The 20,970-nt window shown below is 36.6% G+C and overlaps 2 protein-coding genes across 2 annotated transcripts in view; both read left to right on the top strand.

Annotated features, from left to right (window-relative positions):
- LOC127957419 (tubulin-specific chaperone cofactor E-like protein) overlaps positions 1 to 4,435 on the top strand; it is a 40,224-nt gene extending 35,789 nt beyond the window's left edge. The window contains exons 31-36 of the mRNA XM_052555956.1: positions 363 to 526; positions 816 to 1,064; positions 1,196 to 1,358; positions 1,593 to 1,677; positions 1,859 to 1,978; positions 3,272 to 4,435. Coding sequence (XP_052411916.1) covers positions 363 to 526; positions 816 to 1,064; positions 1,196 to 1,358; positions 1,593 to 1,677; positions 1,859 to 1,978; positions 3,272 to 3,375 — 885 coding nt within the window. The 3' untranslated portion in view covers positions 3,376 to 4,435. The remainder of the gene's footprint in view (positions 1 to 362; positions 527 to 815; positions 1,065 to 1,195; positions 1,359 to 1,592; positions 1,678 to 1,858; positions 1,979 to 3,271) is intronic.
- A 189-nt stretch (positions 4,436 to 4,624) lies between these two features.
- The window catches only part of LOC127957417 (ubiquitin carboxyl-terminal hydrolase 2), a 31,922-nt gene continuing 15,576 nt past the window's right edge, over positions 4,625 to 20,970 (top strand). Inside the window, exons 1-2 of the mRNA XM_052555952.1 lie at positions 4,625 to 4,818; positions 6,195 to 6,759. Of these exons, the coding sequence (XP_052411912.1) occupies positions 6,241 to 6,759 (519 nt within the window). The 5' untranslated portion in view covers positions 4,625 to 4,818; positions 6,195 to 6,240. The remainder of the gene's footprint in view (positions 4,819 to 6,194; positions 6,760 to 20,970) is intronic.

Below are 20,970 nucleotides of genomic sequence, written 5' to 3'. Positions count from 1 at the left end.
TCCATATTTTGAGGACAAAAAGTCTCATTGGTGCTCATTGGTCTGCTGTATAAGACTATTAAATGTTTCCTAATTTAGTTCTACATTGCTCAGGTTGGTACACGATAAATGTTGAAATTGCTTTCCAAATATTTTTTCAAGAAAGATCCTTTGCAACTAATCAGTTAGACTTTCAGATTTACAGCAGAAGATACTCTTTTTGCTTTTCGTAATTACATTGTCATTGTATGCATATTTGATGTGCTGATTGCTTGGCTGAATATGTTATTCTCAGTGGAAAGTTTGTGTGTGTGTGTGTGTGTGTGTGTGTGTGTGTGTGTGTGTGTGTGTGTGTGTGTGTGTGTGTGTATTTGTGAGTCCAGTCAAATGGAACACACATTATGTACAAGAACACAGTGTGGATCGAGAGCGTGAACAACACAGGGAATATAGTGACACGTGATAAGACCATCAACGTGGAGTTTTCCTGTGCTTATGAACTGGACATCAAGATCTCGCTGGAGACAGTATTGAAGCCAATGCTCAGGTCAGCTGTCACACATTCACCCCTTACAAAAAAAATACCACAGTATTACATAGGTAATATTATGGTATTCTTTAAAGTACCATAATATTCCATAGTTATATATATATTTACGTACCTTGCCCTAATATTTTGATATTTTTTATCTTTGTCAACAACCACATTTATTATAATAAATAACAAACACTGCAGATAACAATCTCATATTACATGCACAATGCTCAGTTGGGTGCACTACATATGTGACAAATGATAAACATAATAACCTCTCTTTTTTTTCTGCTGTCCACAGTATAATAAACCTCACACTGCCGACCCAAGAGGGCAACTTCATCACAAAAATGGCCCTGTATAAGAACGCCTCATACCGGTATCCGTACCGCGAGGGAGAAGTGGTGCTGAGCACCAGGGACATTCTGTTTGTGGGGGTGTTTGTGGAAGGAGCAGATGATAAACAGCTTATTCTCATTGTTAACATGTGCTGGGCTACACCATCCCGCTACAGCAGCGATCGCCTTCGTTACATTATCATAGAGAGAGGGTAAGAAAACAGCATATAAAAAAAACAACCATTTCAGTCCATATTAAACATATTTTAAAATACTGTTCAGAAGAGGACTACACACCCATATACATACCTACTGCTCTCACATAGCATAACTGTAATTGCAGGTGTCCTAACATCAAGGATAACACTATAGGCATGGCTGAGAATGGCGTGTCCCTGACCTGCCGCTTCCACGTTACTGTCTTTAAGTTCATTGGGGATTACGATGAGGTGCATTTGCACTGTGACGTCACTCTGTGTGACTCAGAGACCAACGCTTGCAAAGTGGTGAGAGCTTGTACACACACACACATCGACAAACACCTTTTTTATATTATTTTTTGTCGTTTTGCCATTTAAAACAATAGTGACAGTGGTAAAGGGGCCTGGTTCATAATGTGCCACTAAAGCATGGCTTGAAATGAAAAATACTATTTAGATATGGTTCACTTGTTCATCTCTCCATCAGTCATCCTGGAGAAGTGCTTCTTTTGGATTTGTAATGACCTTTTGCTTTTACAGAATTGCCCTCATAACAAACGAAGTTATACGGATTACAGTCAGCATAAAGAACAGATCCTGTCAGTGGGACCAATCAGAAGGAGAGGTAGGCTATGGAGTATATTTTAGATTTGTGCATGAGCGCATGTCCTGAGAGTGTGTGTATGTGTGTGGGATGTGTCTGTAGTTTAATAGTGGAGGCAATATGATGTGGGTGTATAATTGGGTGTTTTGTGTATGTGCAAGGTGATTACAGCTATAACAGTGTGTGTGTGTGTGTGTTTTAGATTTAGACTGGTGTGAAGAGGATAATGGTGGCTGTGAGCAGATCTGCACTAGTCAAGTTAAAGGCGCTGTGTGCAGCTGTGTGACAGGCATGCTGCAAAGAGATGGGAAGAGCTGCCGAGGTAAAATACAAATACACACACACATGGGCTGTTTTCATTTTTTTAAATAGGCAGAAATTTGCCGAAAGTGGTGTGCTACAAACAATAAAACATCCCAGTGCTGTAATATGAATTATTAGGACTCTTGGAGCACAGCACTTATTGCATGTGTGACACTGCTTTTATGCAACAGTAAAAAATAAATAAATAAATCTTAATTAAACCTACATTTTAGGCACAATATTGCCAGTGAGGTTTTGTATTTTTGGTCCACTAAAGAAAATAGTTCCAAACAAATCACAGCAATGCAGTGCTTATGTATTTTTGTGGGCCAAATTGAAAGGTACTATCACACTAGCTCTGTTAACAAAAGGCTAGTGGGATTTTTTTTAACTGGCTTTTGGATTATTGCAGAAAAGCAGCTCTGTGACACATTTAGTTCATTATCAAGACTTTGACAAATGAACGCAACTTTTATGAATTTGAAGCCTAAATACTATCTCCAAAAGTTAAAAGCCAAGTCTGAGTTAGAATTGATTTTAAGAATGTGAGTATAAACACAACAAGGCTGTAAAAGCAAACTAGTGAGTAGATGAGTTTACCTGTTTTACAACCTGTATAGGCCCATTTAGCAAATAATCAGCAATTGCAAGAAAAAGCTTTTAAAAATCAAAGTGGGTATTATTGATGTATTTTATAAAAAAAATAAAAAAAATATTGAATTTAGGATGATGATTTGCTAAAATGCTAACTTATTTCCAGATTTAGACCTTCAAAAACACATTTTCCCTGCAGCAGTCTATTAACAAATGATATCAGATGTGGCCCACAGTACTATAAGTCGCATCAGCTACAATAAGTTTCACCCATTACAAAAAACAGACAACAAGGAAATGTCTTTTAAGATTTTAAAGCAATACAATTCTGCTTAAAAACATTCAGCATATAAAAACAAAAATTATTGTACTTGAAAATATGTAACACAAAGTAGATCCACTCAGAACCAACTTTTGTATGTTTCTTCATGTTTCTATACAAGAGGTTTGTCATTTTACTACTTTATGTCCATTTATTTTATTTTTTTTACACATTTTCCATTTATAATAAATGTCAGTGTTGTCATCAGACACTCTTGTACACTACACTTGCACAAATATATATTAAATGTCAGCAGCAGCATCCGTTGACATCCTGTTTCTCTGTAACTCTGAAACAAAGTGAAACTAGTGCATTCTTCATGACTTCGCTCAAATTGTAAACTGCTTGACCCTCTGTTCTCATGAATCTCTCTTCTCATTTTCTCTTTCTTAACAGTTGCCAGTATGAGTACTGACCTTCAACCCCAGCTTCTTCTTGCAGCTGTTGTTGTAAGCGTCAACATCTTACTGCAAACACACACCTCAGTTTTTTTCTCTTAACACACACCGAGCAAGGTCAAGGGAGACAGAGGCGTATACAGACAAAAGGGAGGAGAAAAGAAAAGCATAAGGAGCCAGTGAGGGGATATGCATGTGATGCATCAGCAGTCCTGCAGATGACCACCTCTGAGCAGTTCCCTTCATCGAAGTGAAAACTGTGATCAAATGAAACCAACTGAACTTTCACCAGCTGGATATCTCAGACATACTGTAAACAATGTGCCTCAGTCCAATATAATAACCTGACACCCTTCAAACCCTGAAAAATACCAAATCTTTTCTTTGGCACAACATGAAAGCAAAAAAAAGTGAACTGTGACTTTGAAATGTAGTAATAGAAAGACAACTACTGAATATTTCACAGCCATGAATTACAGATTAGCAAGCGTTACTTATTAGATGATGAATTTTCCTGAAAAATCACTGAAACGTGAAAGCACGTGTTGCAAGAATGGATGATTATTCTCAACACCAGTTATGTTGTAATGTTTTTGTTTTAGTTGATTTGATGAAATGCATACCCTCTACTGTTTGTTTCTTATTTAAATCCCTTTTTTTTGCCATACTGAAGTATTGCTGAGATCAAAATGCCAATCAGCATTTGTATTGCTTTGTGTTCCTACGAATACAAGTGAGTGAATAGTGTTTGGTACCAACACACAAATGTTCTTGAGTAGTCAACTTTTCAAGCATCACTTATTTAAGCTGTATATAGTAGGCCATGTTTGATGGATGTGAACACGTTTGTTCTGTACTATAAATACTCAATGTACTGTATGAATCACTGACATAAAGTGAATTGTTAGTCATCAACTCCATTAATGTGGTAATATCACTCATATGTCATGGTGATGATGATGATATTAATGGAAGATTCAAGGACTGTCTCTAATCACTTTGCTCATGACACCACACAGATGAAATATACTGTATTTCCTGTAGGTTTGGAACTGCCATAAAGCATTGGTGACGTGTAGTCAGGTCTGGTGACCAAATACTTACTGTAACAATGTTTTTTTTATCCTAGGGGTTGTTTGATTTGTTTTTAATCTGATATGATTTATTTGAGAATAAAGTGAGCAATTCACATTGATTCTGCTTCTATTCATAGTGCATTAGTCATGGCTTCTGCAGCAAGCCAAAGATAGAGAGCGGGCGCGCGCGCGCAGAGAGAGAACGAGCGATCCGCGTTGCTGTGGCGACCGCTTGGGAGGCGGTTCCTCCTTAAATCCTGACTTGAGAAGCGCAAGTATCCGAGCAGGACTCTGTGCTCTCTCTGTGCTCTCTGTGCTGGTGTCCTGCCACTCCAACCAGCTGATCGAGTGCGTAATGCTGAGCCAGCGCCGTACGGTTTTCTGCTGAATCTTGAAATAGCGCGTGGTGTTTAGGAAGATCCAGGAATATTTCGCTGGTCACGCGGGAGAATGAACCGGAATTCCGCTGGTAAGCATCTTAAAGGTTATTTTGGTGGAGGCTCTTGCGCAGGATTAAACGTGACATAATTTACCCTTAATAGCTAAGCTTTTGTTACCGATCATAGCGTTTATGCAATTTAACGAGACCTCCAGCCGTTTTCAATGGCAGTTTTCCACAGTCAGCGTTAACGAGTGGGCAGTGGATGCAGTGTTTATAGTAACTGCTGTATGCTACAGTAACAGTCTCTGTTTGACTCACGCTCAGATTGCGTCCACTGCTTTCATATGTACTGTAGCACTGCATTATTAATTACTCAGAGCTTAGTCAATGCGCATTCCTCTTCATTCACTCAGTTCTTTACATCACTACAAAAACACTCTCTCTTCGTCATCAGTATCATCGTCATCGTCGTCGTCATCATCGTCATATTCTACTTATACTTGATTTTTACCATCATCTTCATTAATATAATCTTAATTCATCAGCATCCTGTTCTTTTCCCCCCATAATTTTCTCCTTCGTCATTATTTAAAAATGCTTCCTTCCTTTAAAAATCTTCTTTTAATTCCAAGTAAAAAAAAAAAACTAAACAAAAAACCAGTACTCGTTTTAGACACCATGGTAATTACATTTTCTACCTTAAAGTAAATCTGATATCATCATTACCATCTGATACTTACTTTTTTTGGTCATATATGATATGATTAAAAATTGAAAGCCTGAATGCACTGTAAATCGCTTTGGATAAAAGCGTCTGCTAAATGCATACATTTAATTTAATTTTAATATCATAGACTATGGAACACATTCTGTTTGTTTTTCCAGTTTTTGAAGTAGTAGCCTATTATTATATTTATAATTATGAAACTTTACAGTAATTTTTAATCTTATGGACGGTTAGGTTTTATATTATGAAAGATTAGGGTTAGGTTTAGGTTTTAGAGTAGCTATAACCAACATAATATTAGGTCTGAATTTGAATGTATGATTTTTTGTATATTACAGCTTTCATTTCAAACTTCATTGACTGTGAAAGCGATGTAATCAGGCTGCGGTGGTCTTTAAAAAATCCTCTTCTTCTTCTGCATTTCTCTTTTTGTCCAACAAAACTCCAAAATTCTAATACTTTTCATTTATTACACTGATCATCAACATTTTGAGTATCAGTGTACATTACCTGCTAGTAATTCTAGTTGACCGTTGTCCTACTTCCACACAACTGATACTGTAAGATGAGACAAGTCACGTTTATTACGTTGTCTTTGTGTTTGCACGAGCAAGAGTTTCTGTTATATCCTAATACAGATTATTAGCTGAGACTAAAAAATTGTACACACTAATAAGCATTAGTCTCATGTGCTTCAGCTTTGTTTTTAGCAGACTGTATTTTTTTTTTGTGACAGTTTGGCTCTCTCCACCTTGGGGCTGATTTCGCTTCTCATCTTGATCATGTCTCCGGTCTACTCACCCCCCAAATACTCCACTGGCTCCACCCTCTTAAGTCCGTACAGTTCCTATGACCCCTGCGATCCCACGCTGGGATATATTGTCAGAGGTCAACCTCAGCTTTCCAGGTATGCTCCTTCCACCTCCCGCTACCTGAACCCCAGCCCTTGCCTCGCCCGAGGCGTCCTGTTCTTTCCCCAGGAGCCTGAGCGGGGGCGAGCTGCACCCCATTCAGAGCCCCACATCGGCCGCCGGAGTGAAAGCTACAGTAGGATGCAGGTTAAAGGTCAGATTCCCCGAATTATTGGGCCCAGGGGACGTTCACCGTCAAGGACTGGATATAGCTGCACATCACCCCTGTCAAGGCAGCGCAGGTCGGTCAGTCAGTCAGACCTGATGCGGGAGCTGGCCACACTGGAGATCTGTGACCAAGGAGCAGTGGAGAGAGGAGGGTACACAGTCAAAGAGAGCGCGATCAGGGGACGAGCAGATTACTCAGTGCCTCTCTGCTGGACCTCAGAGGTGAGTTTGATAATAGAGCTACTCGGAGGTACTCTGACAATACATATGAGGATCAGAATCTATCTGGATTCATTGTTAAGACGAGGCAAATGTTTTTCTGCTTCTGTGGCCATGAGATTGTAGGGAAGTTTTGTCAGAATTATAATATAAAAGTCTTTGACCCGACAAAAAAGCTCTTTGACAAAAACCAAGTTTACAGAGCGAGGATTTTCAGCAAATTGAATGCGTTATTTGAGCTGTTTTACATTTTACAGTCATTTCACTGCAGAGTTTCTCGCCATCTCAAATCAAACACATAACATGTCATTTTTACATAATCCTAAAGACTGTAGTTACATTTTTCAAAAAAAAAAAATTAGGTATGGAGCTAAACTGCATTGGCTTGGCTACAAAATTGTACGATCATACAGAACTTTATACAGATAATGTTAGTAAGGCATTTCTTACAGTAAAATAATTTTAACATGCATATATTCTTTGGTTATACTGTTGAAACTAGTGAATGGATTGTCCCCAATCGATCCCATTGTAACTGCCTTACCTTAACCAATATTTAAAAATGAGAGATATTTTGATGATCAGTATTATGATCAGTCTTAACTTGTACTGATATACTTTAATTATGTTATCAGCCAGCATATTACTATCTTTAATATTAATATTATTATTTTTATTATTATTCACAGTAATATAAAAGGACTAGAATAAAATAGTTTGGTCTGGGAACAAATCAGGCACAGCTCTAATTATGAGCTAGAATCCCTGTAATACTCAGATTTATCCACTAGAGTGCGCTGCCTTCCTCTTTTAATTAAAGCTGCTTTTTTTTAAAAAACTGTATTTAAAGGGGCCACAGAGCTTTGATAATATGTTAAGATGAGAAATACGATACACAAATATTATTTAAAAATAAATGAATAAAAAAAAAAAACACCAACAAAAGAATCTATGCATGCATTGTAGTACATTACATTACATCTGGTTTTGTGCAGTTTGCTGAGATCATTCATTTTTGAGCTGACATTGTGCCACATTGATTGCTTGTCGATTGCTCTCATAGTGGGCCAGAGGTCTGTACAGTGCTGAATATAATTACTTGTTCACAGTAGCAGCCCTGTATATCAGCACAATTTCATGTTGTTAGCTTGGACTTTGTCTTTGTCAGGCCTATAGCTTATAGTCAGCCAAAATCAGGGCGTTATAAAAATGTGCAGTACCAGGTGCAGTTCTGCTTAGAACTCTGACTTAAGCTTATTTGTGTTCCCGTTCTCCTCCTGTCCTAACAGTGTGACATAACTAGATGCTTTGAAATTGAATCTCACCATTTTTGATGCTTTATTCAAACATCAGGAGAGATCACTGGGCTAGAATGTATGTTTTTGTTTTCCTTTCTCTTTTCTTTCATTCCGCTCCCATGGTCTTGTGGTGTTGGGAGAGGCCATGACAGAGATGAAGTGGTGTCTTTTTGATCTGCTTAATTTCTAAAGGGTTTTTTTTTTTGCCTGGCGTGTGTATTCAGGTTACATAAGTCTCTACAATCAGGTCTAAAGTTATTGCAAGGATAAGCAGAGTGCTGGAGTACTTGTACAGAGAGATAAAGTTCAGTGTTTAGTGTTCAGAGTCATATTAAGTCCATTATTATGATAGATTATTTGCATTATCTTTATTTCATCATAGTTTACAAGTTTTTGCACTTTTTGATTGTAACTTAGTTAATGAATTATTCTAAGATCACAGATGCAGTTCTGCATGCTCTCTTTCTTACGCAGTATTTTGCAGATTTAATTGGAAATATGAAAAATCAGTGTAAAACATTGAAAATGTGGTTACCTATTTCTAACTGACCTGGGCTGTGTTTCCCAAAAGCATCGTAAGCCTAAAGTGCATTGTAGACCCATTGTCACCATTGGAGCTGCGATCATTTTAGGCTTACAATGCTTTTTGGAAACGCAGCCCTGATCCACATTAATTTCACTGATATAACATTACTTGGTTTATTGTAGTCACTAGTCAGATTTAGTCATATTAAATAAATTTACTTGACTAAAGCCGGTTGATAAACCATATTGGGAATGGCACCTTATAACTTAAATTACAGTTTTTTCAACTCCTTACATTTTTAAAATTTTGCCTCTTTTTTTTTTTTTTTTAAGTTTACACACAAATCCAAGAATTGCACACACAACATGCAAAATGCTTATCATCTCTTGCAGAATGAAGCACTGCATTCAAATATCACAAACACATGTCAAAAGTTGTGTTGTGCAAAAAGTGTTTAATATATACATTTAATATACTCTGCTTGAACTCAAAATGTCAAAATCTTATTTCTAACTAAAAATTTACTGATAAACACCATGAAAATACAGGATAATAAAAATTATGATAAGTGACTTGTTCTTAAAACATGATCAGTACTTGTACATAGGGCATTGATTGCTCATGATCATACAAACAAATATGGTAACAAAAATAATACCATAAGAATTTACTGAATAACATCAAATGTACACAAAACACCCTAATGTAGATTACCGGTAACACAAATAAGAAATAAGACCAAAACTATTCCTATAGTTATTATAATGGTTTGTCATGTGTCTGTGTTCTGAGAATGTCCTTTTAGTGTTTTTATAATAAAATATTTGGTAATAATTTTTACTTCCTGAAACCATAAATCTGAAAGTATTTTACAGTAAAAATAAACATAATGTGATATTAAACTATTTACAAATAGAATATATATATATATATATATATATATATATATATATATATATATATATATATATATATAACCCATTAAAAGGTTTTTAGTGTAGCCTTTTCTGAATTAGTTTTTTTATTTTTTTATTTTTTTAGTACTGTCAGTGTAGATTTTACCACATAAAGTACATTTTTAAAGGGCCAGTTCCCCCCAAAAATGATAGTTCTATCCTCATATACTCACCTCCATGTTGTTCCACACCTGTATGGCTTTTGTGGAACACACACAAAAAAAAACATATTTAAAAAAAATATTGATTGATACAATAAAAGGGAGATGGGATATTTGTTTAGCTATTTGTACTGTATGGCTTGAAGGTCACGTCACTGAGCTGCTGATGTGATCCATGTCTAATTTTGTTCTTGATGCATAGTTTCTGAAGAAAATGTGGTCAGACTTCAATTAAGGTATTGCGCTGTGACATTAGGTCCAGTGTGTGTGTGTGTGTGTGTGTGTGTGTTAATGTGAGAAAGGTGGAGTGCAAGAGAGAAAGGGAGTGAGTGCTTTAGTAGAACATCATAGTTAAATCACTGGGAGAGTCTCATTCTGATGCAACTCCTGTCACTCTCCCACGCCAAATCAAAGCATGTGGTAGGTTCAGGATATAAGTATTTGTACACACACATCACATACACTGACAGAAGATAAATTCCCATACAAACCATGCAACTCTCAACAATACATCTGTGGTGTGTGATTCAGATAGCATGAGAACTTATCTTCTGTCCTGCATTCCAGATCTCTCAGTCACATACGAATCACCTCCTGGGAACTGTGCCCATCTCTCACCATGACAACCGAACATGTCTGCACAAGTCCCCAGAATGAGTCAACTCTTCTTGTGAGCTTAATAAAAGCTGTTAGTAGTATACCAGAAAATATTAAGTTGCCTGGGCGTTGCTATGATTGTGAATAAAGTTTGCAGGTTACTGCGTGGCAGAGACAGTGATCTTTGTCCTGACTAATATCTCTAGCTGGAAACCTGTCAAGAACAGATCTGGGCCATGTTTCAATGCAAATTCAAAAGAAAGAAATAGGAATTATATTACACACACACACACACACACACACACACAAAAACATAAAGCCTGTATTTAGGAGCATTAAGTGCTTAAATGTCATAAAAATGATGTCACAATGTAAACAATACTAATGGTCTTCAAAAAGCTTGGCTTATGTACAGTACACACACTACTGTTCAAAATGGAATAAATAAATTTAATCAGCAATAACACATTAAACTGATCAAAAGTGATAGCAAAAACCCTTATGTTGATACCAAGAATATATTTCAAATATATTCTGAATTCTTTTGAATTTATATATATATATAAATTCCCGCCCGGCCCGTTGTAAGCCCTGGCTCGCACTGGCCCGACAGTGGAATTAAATCCCAATTTTAATGTTTATTTTATTGCTACAGCTCTGTATGTGAACAAGTGTCTGGTTTGTGTCTGTCTTTATTTTTCCATTTTAGGAGGAACATTTAACCAGATTTGACACTTAAAATATTACTGAGAGATGTCTCCCGTGCACTGTGGAAAGCTATTAAATTTTCCTTTGGGTATTTCTGCTATTAATGAACGACTCTAGACTAGACTGTTTTACTGCCTTTGATGTTTAATGGAAATGTCCTGAATTTCGCAGAAAGCTTGTTGCACCGAACTCATGTTGAACAAAAATTGCTCACTGACCCATTACTTCATTTACATTTTTTTTTTCCCTACAGAAATTTACTATACTTCTAAGTCTTATTTTCCAAAATGTGACAACTGGAAGCTTATTACAACATAATTTGCTTGCCTCAGCTCCCTGTGGTATTTAGTTGGCTCCATTATTAGTAGAGCAGAGGTCATTATATAAGTAAAGGCATTTTCAGAAGGATTTTAGTAATGAATGACTAAAGTTTTACACATTTACAATTTGAAGGACTGTAAAGCAGTAAAGATCATGCTTATTACTCATGGCCCAGATAAGATGCTTTATTGCCAGACCGATCAACTTCGTACTTTCATCTACATTAGTGTCAAAGGCCATTTGGCTTATTTAGGCCTGCAGTAAGAGCAGGTCTGGGGCCAGCTGTGTACTTGGCGGGGTATGAGCCATTTGAAGTGACAGTGTGAGACTTCCCCTGATAAAATCCAGAGACAATATGACTTCATATAGGCTGCACCACCTGAGGGAAGCCATGGGTTCAATCACGTAGGCTTCCTAAAAAAATTAAGCCCTTCTTAAAGTTCTCCGATTACCGATTGGCTTCAGAGGAATCAGAAGAGTCAGTGCTGTCAGATTCATGTCATTTTACAATCATACAAATGCAATGTGAGATTGTGTTTCCTTTCTAAGCTTTGACTGGCTCAGCCGAAGGGATGTAAAGAGGCAATCTGGAGATCCTGAGATCCTGTGATAAGGAGTTGATACTCACTCACCCACATTCCACACAATGTAATGGCTCTCTGTACTCTCTGGCTTGCTCTATAGAACATACGTGCCAGATTCCTGACATGCCATTTATCTGGATGAAGCTAGTTAAGAGCATGTGTGCATACAGTTTTTCATTTTTGTTGATTTGCTCATCTGGTTGCTCATCTCATATATGTAAAGAAAACTTTCTATAAAGTAAAAAAAAAATATATATATATATATATATATATATTTTTTCTGGGCAACATTTCTAGGGATACACCAAATATTGGTTTTCTATACATTGTTGGCCAGTATTAGAGATTTTTTGATACTGTCTGTACTGTATATCTGAGGATACTGGATTTTTAAAGAGGTCATTACACACCCTTATTATTATTTCAATATGTTCCTTGAGGTTCACTTATAACATTAGTAAAAAAATGTTGTACATCAAACAAAAATAGATTTTCAACCCAAATCTGACCCCTGATTTTAGTGTTGCGCCTCCTTCATGACTTGTCAGCTACTGCATGCTTCTACTGCATAAGAGTTTATGTTTTGAAATAATAATCGATAAATATTAAATGGCAGACAAATCATTGTGGAATTGCTTGCTTACACTTTGCGATATGCTATCTGCTATCAGATACAGTACAGACTGCACTACTTTATTCAGCCTGCACTACATCATCAGTAAAATTTTCTTTGCAAATTATTATAAAACTGCAATGAAATGTTCAGAAAAAAACATAATCCTCCAGTTTTATCCAGGGTTTTATATAGTGTATTCCAGCCTTTAAGTGATAAAATAACCACCCAGAGCACCCTAGCATCTTGATGATGCTTGAGAAAATGTAAACTCACCCAACCCAAGCTCATTATGGCACTCTACCGGGTGAGCTATCAAGCAAGTTTTCTATGTCAGAAAAGCCATACATATAAAGCTGGTTTTGTGATGCAGCTGTCAAAATTGTGTAGGATTCACAAATCATGTGTTTGAAATCATAACAGTATTGTGGATAAAATCACACAAAAATAAGTCTATTCATTAATTTATAATATGACCTGTAATCATAATGAAAAGACGAAAAGGAAGTTGTTGGTGTTTTACTGCCATTAGTTTTTATTTCAGCTTGAAACTGCAGTGAATACTATGTATATGTACGTTTTTGGAGTTCATTACAAACAGTGGATTACAAAACATTTTTCAGATAATTGCCCACATCTAGTGATAACCTTTCCGTGATGAACAACATTTCAAAATCTGTTCCAAAGAATTCTGCACTTTTTCTCTCATAGTCCTTGTAGAAATGTAAAGAGAGATTCTGTGTGAATTTTGTAATAGATTAGGCAATACAACTTTGGTGATTCTCTACATACTATCGGCTCTTAAGTAACCTGTAATCTTTTGACATCTATGATATCATTTCATGGGAGAAACACCGTTGAAATATGACTCTCTAAACTGACGATTTCGTAAAAGATAGGTATGCAGTATCCACCTCCAGGTCACACTTAGTGCACAGTAAGGTGCTTGAGTTTGCCACTGCATAGGGCTCTACCTTCCCAGAGGTAAAAAAAACACCTAATGGCACAGGATTAATTAGCCCCTTTGAGTACACACTTCCGTTGAGTCAGCACACAAGTGTTTTAAGGATTGAGGGAGTATTTTGTATGTCAGTGTGTATTTTTCTATGAAAAAAACAGCTGATATCCGTTTGGCCCAACAGAGGTATACAATGATGGATGTAGTTTTCCCTTTGTGTTTGGTCTTTTCGGTGCACAAAGTTATTTAATTTAAATTAAACTCTAATCCGACTCCATTTTATTATCTAATCTGACTTCATTTATTATGAACTCGAATTTAGATTGTTGTACGAATTAGGTGTTCATCCATTTTTAATTATTATTATTCGATTCATCTTTTTAACTCTTTACTTTATATTTTCTCGTTAATTAGGAATCTATGTCGATCAGGGTGCCTCATGTCAGCCGTTTTACATGGTCCCCACAATCACAAACTCTCCAGTCTGATCATTTGTCAGAGGTTATGACTAATATTATTTAATAGGTCGCCGATGCTTATCATACCTTAAATATTAGTTCTGTTTATCCACCTAAAGTTACCCATGTACTTAATTAAAGCTCAAATAATAATCAGCGGTTATGTTAGTACTATGAAATACGTTAATATTTTCAATAGTTTTTTAATCTATCCCCGGATAGTTAAAATAACTACGTACAACTTGAATAAGGCTCAAACAATAATCAGCAGTTATGCTAGTACTATTGTCTAGCCCTTGCTAGTTATATACTGTATTTACAACTTAATTAAAACTGAGACAATAATCAGCAGTTATGCTAGTATTATGAAATATGTTAATATTTCAATAGAATTTTTATTTAGTATTTTTATTCACATACAACTTAAATAAAGCTCATATCTCATATGTTATTATAGTACTATTAGTCAAGCCACCAATAGTTAATATAACAACGTACAACTTAATTAAAGCTGAGACAATAACCAGTGGTTATGACCATGACCAGTAATATGAGCCCCCCCATAGTTAATGCAACTGAGTACAACTTAACTGTAGTCAAGCAGTTAGTCAGAAATCTAGAATCTCATCTGATGTGCCCTATAGTCCATCAAATCTGAGGTCTAGTATGCACTTTACCCTGGGCGTAGATTTGTGGAAACATTGGCCATCACTGAATCTACTTGAGAAAATAATTTCTGAGTAAGTCAGAATAAATCAGTCAGGTAAATATCGTCCCCTTGGAATTATACGGTTCTATCTGCATTCCAAGTACTTTTGAGATATTGGGCTTCAAAGTTTTTGTGTTCCATTTGACTGTGTAGATAGAACCTTATTGTTTTTTAAATAAAAAGTCCCATAATGTACACAACATTAAAAAAATCTATCACATAATGTAAATACGTTGACACAGAAGAATATGTGAATAAGTCAGTTTTGACAAAAATGTCAGATAGAGCCTTATAATTCCAAGGGGACGATATGTATTATGCCAATTACGTAGCCAATTCAACGATATCAAATCACATCAATACAAAACATCAAATGCTTGTAAGGGAAACAGGTCAATTTAGCTCAAAGTGAATCATTTAATAATTTAAAGGGAATTTGAACAAAATCACTGTTTTACGGCTGATCACTGAGACGCCCTGCGATTCAATGAACGAGCCGTTTAACATCAAATCTGCGCTGGATATTAATATCCCAAGTATAGTGAAAACACTATCAATTAGCACAGTAACAAGATCGGCAGTTTAAGACATTAACTTGTAAGCGCAAAACACAAGATACTTCTCTTTTCAATATGAATAAGGCTTTATTAGACAAATCTAAGACATATGAACTAATCTAACACATAAACGCACGCACTCACACATTCACACAAGTTGCAGGAAGATCGAAAGCTAGGGAAAGATGAGTTTAAGAGAATGAAAATGTGGAATCCCAAGTTTACAGCAATACATGAAATTGCATAGACATGAACAGCCATCAATCACTTAATTAACCCTCGCATTGAGTTCCTCAATGAGGTTAAAATTATATTAGATACACCAGTATAGATCAGTCTGGAGATACTTGCATTGCCAGTGTAAAGGGGGTTACCTTTGTTGTCGTTGAGAAGTGGGTTTCTCGATGTCGCTGATTGGCTGGAAGTTCAGTAGTTACTGAAGTGACGTCTTGGGAAGCCCGTGGTTGGGCGTTGGCTGAAGACGCGGAGTTGTGAGGCTGGTTGAAGTTGAACAGGCACTCGAGGTCAGACTCAGAGACACGGCGTTACAAAACTTCACTCAGAACACGAAACTCTCAAACGGAAAATAAAAAGAAACTAAAGAAAAAGAACAGAAGTAAGGTCTGACGAGACTAGGTGGTGTTTCTTCTCATCGTGGCTAAGTAGCAGCAGGCGTGCAGGCCGAAGCACATTGGAACCGCGCTCAAAGAACAGTGATGACTAAAAGCATGGCTAAAAGCTAAAGCTAGGAAGCAAACTAAAAGCTAAAAGCAAACTAAAAGCAAAATTTGATGGTGTCCTAAGTATTTAAACTGGCCTGGCCATTTGACAAATAACTGATGGTCATGACTGTTTCAAGCTTACAGATTCAAACACATACATACTAAACATGAATATGAATCCTTAAGCTATTACATAGTTATTAATAGACAGTTTTATGCCATTCTCTGACAAAAGATGTTCTGTGGGGACCAGAGGTTAAGAGGTCCCCTTTCAGTCTGGTTCTGCTAGGTGGGGGGAAGTCAATCCAAGGATCTTGTTGATTACTCTCATGGGTTTCCATGTGATGTCCGGCGTTGCATCTTGATTACTTGCCCCAAATTCTTCTCCGAATTGAAATTATCAATAATTGTTCTAGTGGTGTTAATGTTGAAAGCTATTCTGTGAAAGAGTTGGTTGGTTGGTTATTTTGCTTCTGATTTTGGTACTAGGAATGATTTACGAACTCCTGTTGCCTTTCTGAGGAATTCGGCTCGTGTTTCAACCACAGTCCTGATCAACTCTTTAATTTGTGTGGTTCGAGTCTGATACGCTACATGCTCAAAGAGAAATCTAAGACAAAAAGATACAAACCTGACCTTAGAAAATACCACACACCACACTACAGCTCTTTCTGGCTACACAATCGCCCTGATCTTCTTGCAAGATTTCCTGTAAAGTCCCTGTAAAGTCAAATTTAAGTATGATTATCTGAGTTTGTCATACCACAGATAAATTTGTTTTTAGCCACCCAGCATAATTTGAATGATAAAAAAAAGCCGGTAAGTATATAAAATAAGAAATCAAAATCTCAAAAAAATGAGCAGTAGTCTCAGCTCTCAAATGCTGGGGGCGTGTCCGCTGGCTGCGCTGAAACCACGCCCACTCGCTGGAAAGCTGCAGTCATGCAGTGCATCATCAATCTCCCGTTTAAGCCCTGCCCAAAAAATCAGGTTCACAGCCATGGTGAGAAACTGTTTAATGGTTAAACTCCACAATTCAGTGTTTTACAGTTCACAGTCTTTGTAATATGTTTTAGCAATACATTTCCAACATGTACAATGTTTAGAATTTTTTTTTACATTGCCTTAACAGGGACTTAGTATTCAACCAAAGACCAACATCCTCCGAAATGGAGACAGTAACTAACAATTTGAATTTGCCATTATATTATACTTTTGACCATTCTGAGTGAGCTGAATGAAGGGAAGGATTGGTGAGGGGAAGGAAGGGGATGAGAAGGAACTAATGCATAGGTGAAAGAGAAAAGGTTTTTATTTTAAGTTTTCTTTCAGTGAGATGTGGAAACAGATGTCTGTATTTGAATACACTTTGTGTGTATTGTCCATCTCAGAAGATCAAAGTGGCTGTAATTCTGTAATTCGTACATATCCTAATTAATGTCTTTGTAATAATGATTGCCTTAGTGCATGATGGATTTTTTTTTTATTAGGGAAAATTCTGATTGCACCCTTTATTTGCAATGAATATATACTGACCTGGTGTTTCTAGGAACCTCAGACTTGGTTATGCAACAAACCTGCCAACTAAGCCATCTCAGATTGCTCTAATAACATCAACATTTAACCTGTCACCAACCTTTTGTCTCTGCCACAAACAGCTGTGTCTCTGTTATCATTTCAGATTAATGATGTGACTAATTTGCTCCTATTTCCAGGCTTCACAGTTAACAGTGCTCATTGCTATAGGGCAGATACAGGAAAAGTCACTGATTAGTTTTTACTTACACTCTCAGCACACTCTGTGGTTGACATGGCAATTATATAATGTCCAGAGTGAACTAGAGGAAACATCAGAGACATGGGACAGAGAAGCAGAAACAAGAGCCATTGCTAGAGTTACCAAAGAGCACAGTTGTTCACTTATGTGCTTCTTTTCTTGTTAGCCTTTGAGTCTTTTTAGGTTTTTGGGCTTTAAGTCTATTTGCGTTCCCATAGCAAATACAATGTCTCTGGCTGTCTCAGTGTCCACTGTCCCACAAATACTCACCGTTCTCTGTAATTCCTCTTATAACTCCAGCTGTCACTGAAAAACCTTTGATCCTCATGAAAACAGTGTTTGAAAACTAACACTTTTTTCATTTTTCACAATAATATCTTAGTCATATCTCAGTTAAAGGGGAAGTATGCCTTTTCTACAAACATAGTAGAATAAACTATGTATACATAGTATATAAACATAGTTTTAAAAATTAACCAGCCTTTTGCAATTATTTTTTTAAGGAAAACAGACAAAGCTTGTTAATAGACCCAAACAAATCATTTTGAAAAAAAAAAACCTATGCAGAGTTCCACAAAATCTCTAGCCCTTTTTTATTTATTTATCACGTTTTGGCTTTTTTAATAAACACAATACACCATTTTATTTCAGCTCCATTTACACATTTTACCACTTTTTTTGCAATCAATTCTATTTTTTTCTGAAAATCAGCAGAGAAAATGCTTCAGAGTAAAGGCTTCAGATTCACTCCAGGCATGTGTTACGCCCTCTTAACTAATAACTATCGGCTTTGTGGCTAAATATAACAAAGAATGTATAACAATAAACTTTCTGTTTAAAGCGCAAAACTATTCTAGTAAATTCTCTGACTGACTATTACACACTTCTCACATGATACTGTTTATGTATTACAAGATAGCAGAACCTGCACATTATTTTAAAAATACTGAACCTGTTTAAATCCAAACATATACTATATTAATGGGAATATATTGGTGATTCTTTGAATCACTGAAGAATGCATTATGTAAGCACGTTACCCAATCTCAATCCTCAGTATTGCACGTTTGTTGCAGAGATGGCAATGTTGGAATGCATTGTGATTTAAGATTGTTCAGTTGAAGATTGCATATAAGGCAAGTGAAATTACTATAAATAAATAATCAAAGGTATTTTATTCCACACTGAAAATGAAATTGGCTTATTTTATGTAATATTAGTGTCCCATGTATTTTTATACTCAGAGTATCACACAGATGAAATTTGAAACTTGAAATATATTCACTCAAATATCTCATGCTGAGCACTATTTGCATTAGGGATTTGCATATCTTAGTATTTTTGGCATATTTAAAATATAGAAATCTGTGTTTTATGTATGTATATATAAATAAAGATTGTACCTTGAAGTCAGCAGGAAATACAGCATTGATTGCTTTTCTTAGACTTCCACGCGGTCTTCTTGGATCAAGCACCCCCCCCCCCCCCTCCCATGAGTTTTTCCACTCATGACTGGGAACATTTCATTAGGGCTAAGTAAACACTCTCTGCCAAACCTGCTCTCCTTTCATGCATTTATTCATTGGTCAATTCAACATTACCAGTTACTCATTTGCCCGGCACATGTCCCTGCAATTGCTTGCCTTGGGCTTACAGTAAAAGACCTTAATATTATGTAATTGAGGCTGAAACAGCCTAGGATTTCCTTTCTAAACCCAGCTGCAGATGAGCAGTGGTTTGAAGCATAGCCAGCTGTATGACTCTTCACTGTCTAACAGCTGTGAATGTCATCATTTTCTATGTGCAGTGGTTTTGGAGTGGTATTTTAAATTACTGTTGCATGTAACATATATATAACATATATATATAACATATATAACTCTCATATGGAAATTTTTGGCCTTTTTGGTCATACTATTCCATCCATAAAGGTGTGTGTCAAATTAAAAGTAGTTCAACTTTGAAAGAGGTGTTTCAACACCACTGCATTATATTGTTCAGTCTAGCTGTGTCCGAATGTAACATGTTGCTGTAAGTCTAAAAGCTATTCTGGCTGGCTGTAGCGTAGCAGTTCAATGGCCTTACCCACTGTTGTTTTCATGCCACTGAAAGAATGTTGCCCTGGTAGGTCACACAGGCTTTGTTTCATGGAACTCAAACAGGCTCCAATGACCTTATTAATGCTGCTTGCTAAGGCTGAACTGAACAAACACAAAAGTATTGCACTTCAACTTGTTCCTCGTCCCTCACCGTTTGTGCTGTGCACATGATTGACACCTCAAATCAAATGGTTGTTTGAGGAGTGGTGGACCAGTACTTTTCAGACTTGCACTTTCACCTAGCATATGATTAAATAGGTAAAGATCCCAAAGATTTACACTGAAGCCACATCAGTACACCATATAAAAAACACTTAGACAGTCCACATGGACAAGGGGTTGACACACCAATTCAAACTAAACAGACCAGATGACTAACTAAAGTGAAAACACAACAAAAGGTCCATGACTGTGACACCTGAATGTCTGCTCTCCTGTCTCTGCTCTGTAGATGTGCAGTGACTATGGAACAAAAGAGTATTGCTGTAAATAAAGAAATAAAGGCATACACTCAGTTTTTCCGTAAAAAAAAAAAAAAAACAGTTTTTCTGTGTTTATTTTTTTACAGGTGTTTTACCAGTATTTAGAATTTTGCTCTACATTGCATTGTGTTTTAGAGTTTAATTAAATTATGTGTAAACTAGACCATGCACATGAAGTCTAAAATGGGATTATAAAGAGTTAATGCAATAGTTTTCCATCAGCTGTTTTAGTTAATAACCAATCATGTATTACAGCGCACTATTCATGTACAAGTAGAACTCAAGAGAGGATTTCAGTAGAAATATTCTGCACGTGATCCTATACTGTTGGCCAGGGGCCATTTGCAAGATATGCTGATTGAAAACGAGAATGCTTTAAGGATTGCAAGCATTCTGAGAATGGGAGAAGAGTTAGTTCTGGCTTGGCTTTCCTGGATGCCACAAATGTGTTACATGGTACTATGAATTCATTAACCACTAGCAGCACCTATGTGCATGTTGCTCATTACACAGAAGCTGCAGTGATTGTTGTTTAACTGTGTGGTTATATATGTAGAGGTTCTAAAAAGTCAGATTTTTGTGAGATTGTGCATTGCTGAAGAGAGTCTTTTGATAGTGATACCCGGTGTAACCCATTGTCAAACTGCAATAGCAACACATACCAGGGGACCTTCGGCGCTCAAGCTAC

This window comes from Carassius gibelio, chromosome B5 (assembly GCF_023724105.1).
Source record: "Carassius gibelio isolate Cgi1373 ecotype wild population from Czech Republic chromosome B5, carGib1.2-hapl.c, whole genome shotgun sequence".
Lineage (NCBI taxonomy): Eukaryota > Metazoa > Chordata > Actinopteri > Cypriniformes > Cyprinidae > Carassius > Carassius gibelio.
Note: the sequence above shows the minus strand (reverse complement) of the source record. Positions and strands in the feature narration are given on the sequence as shown.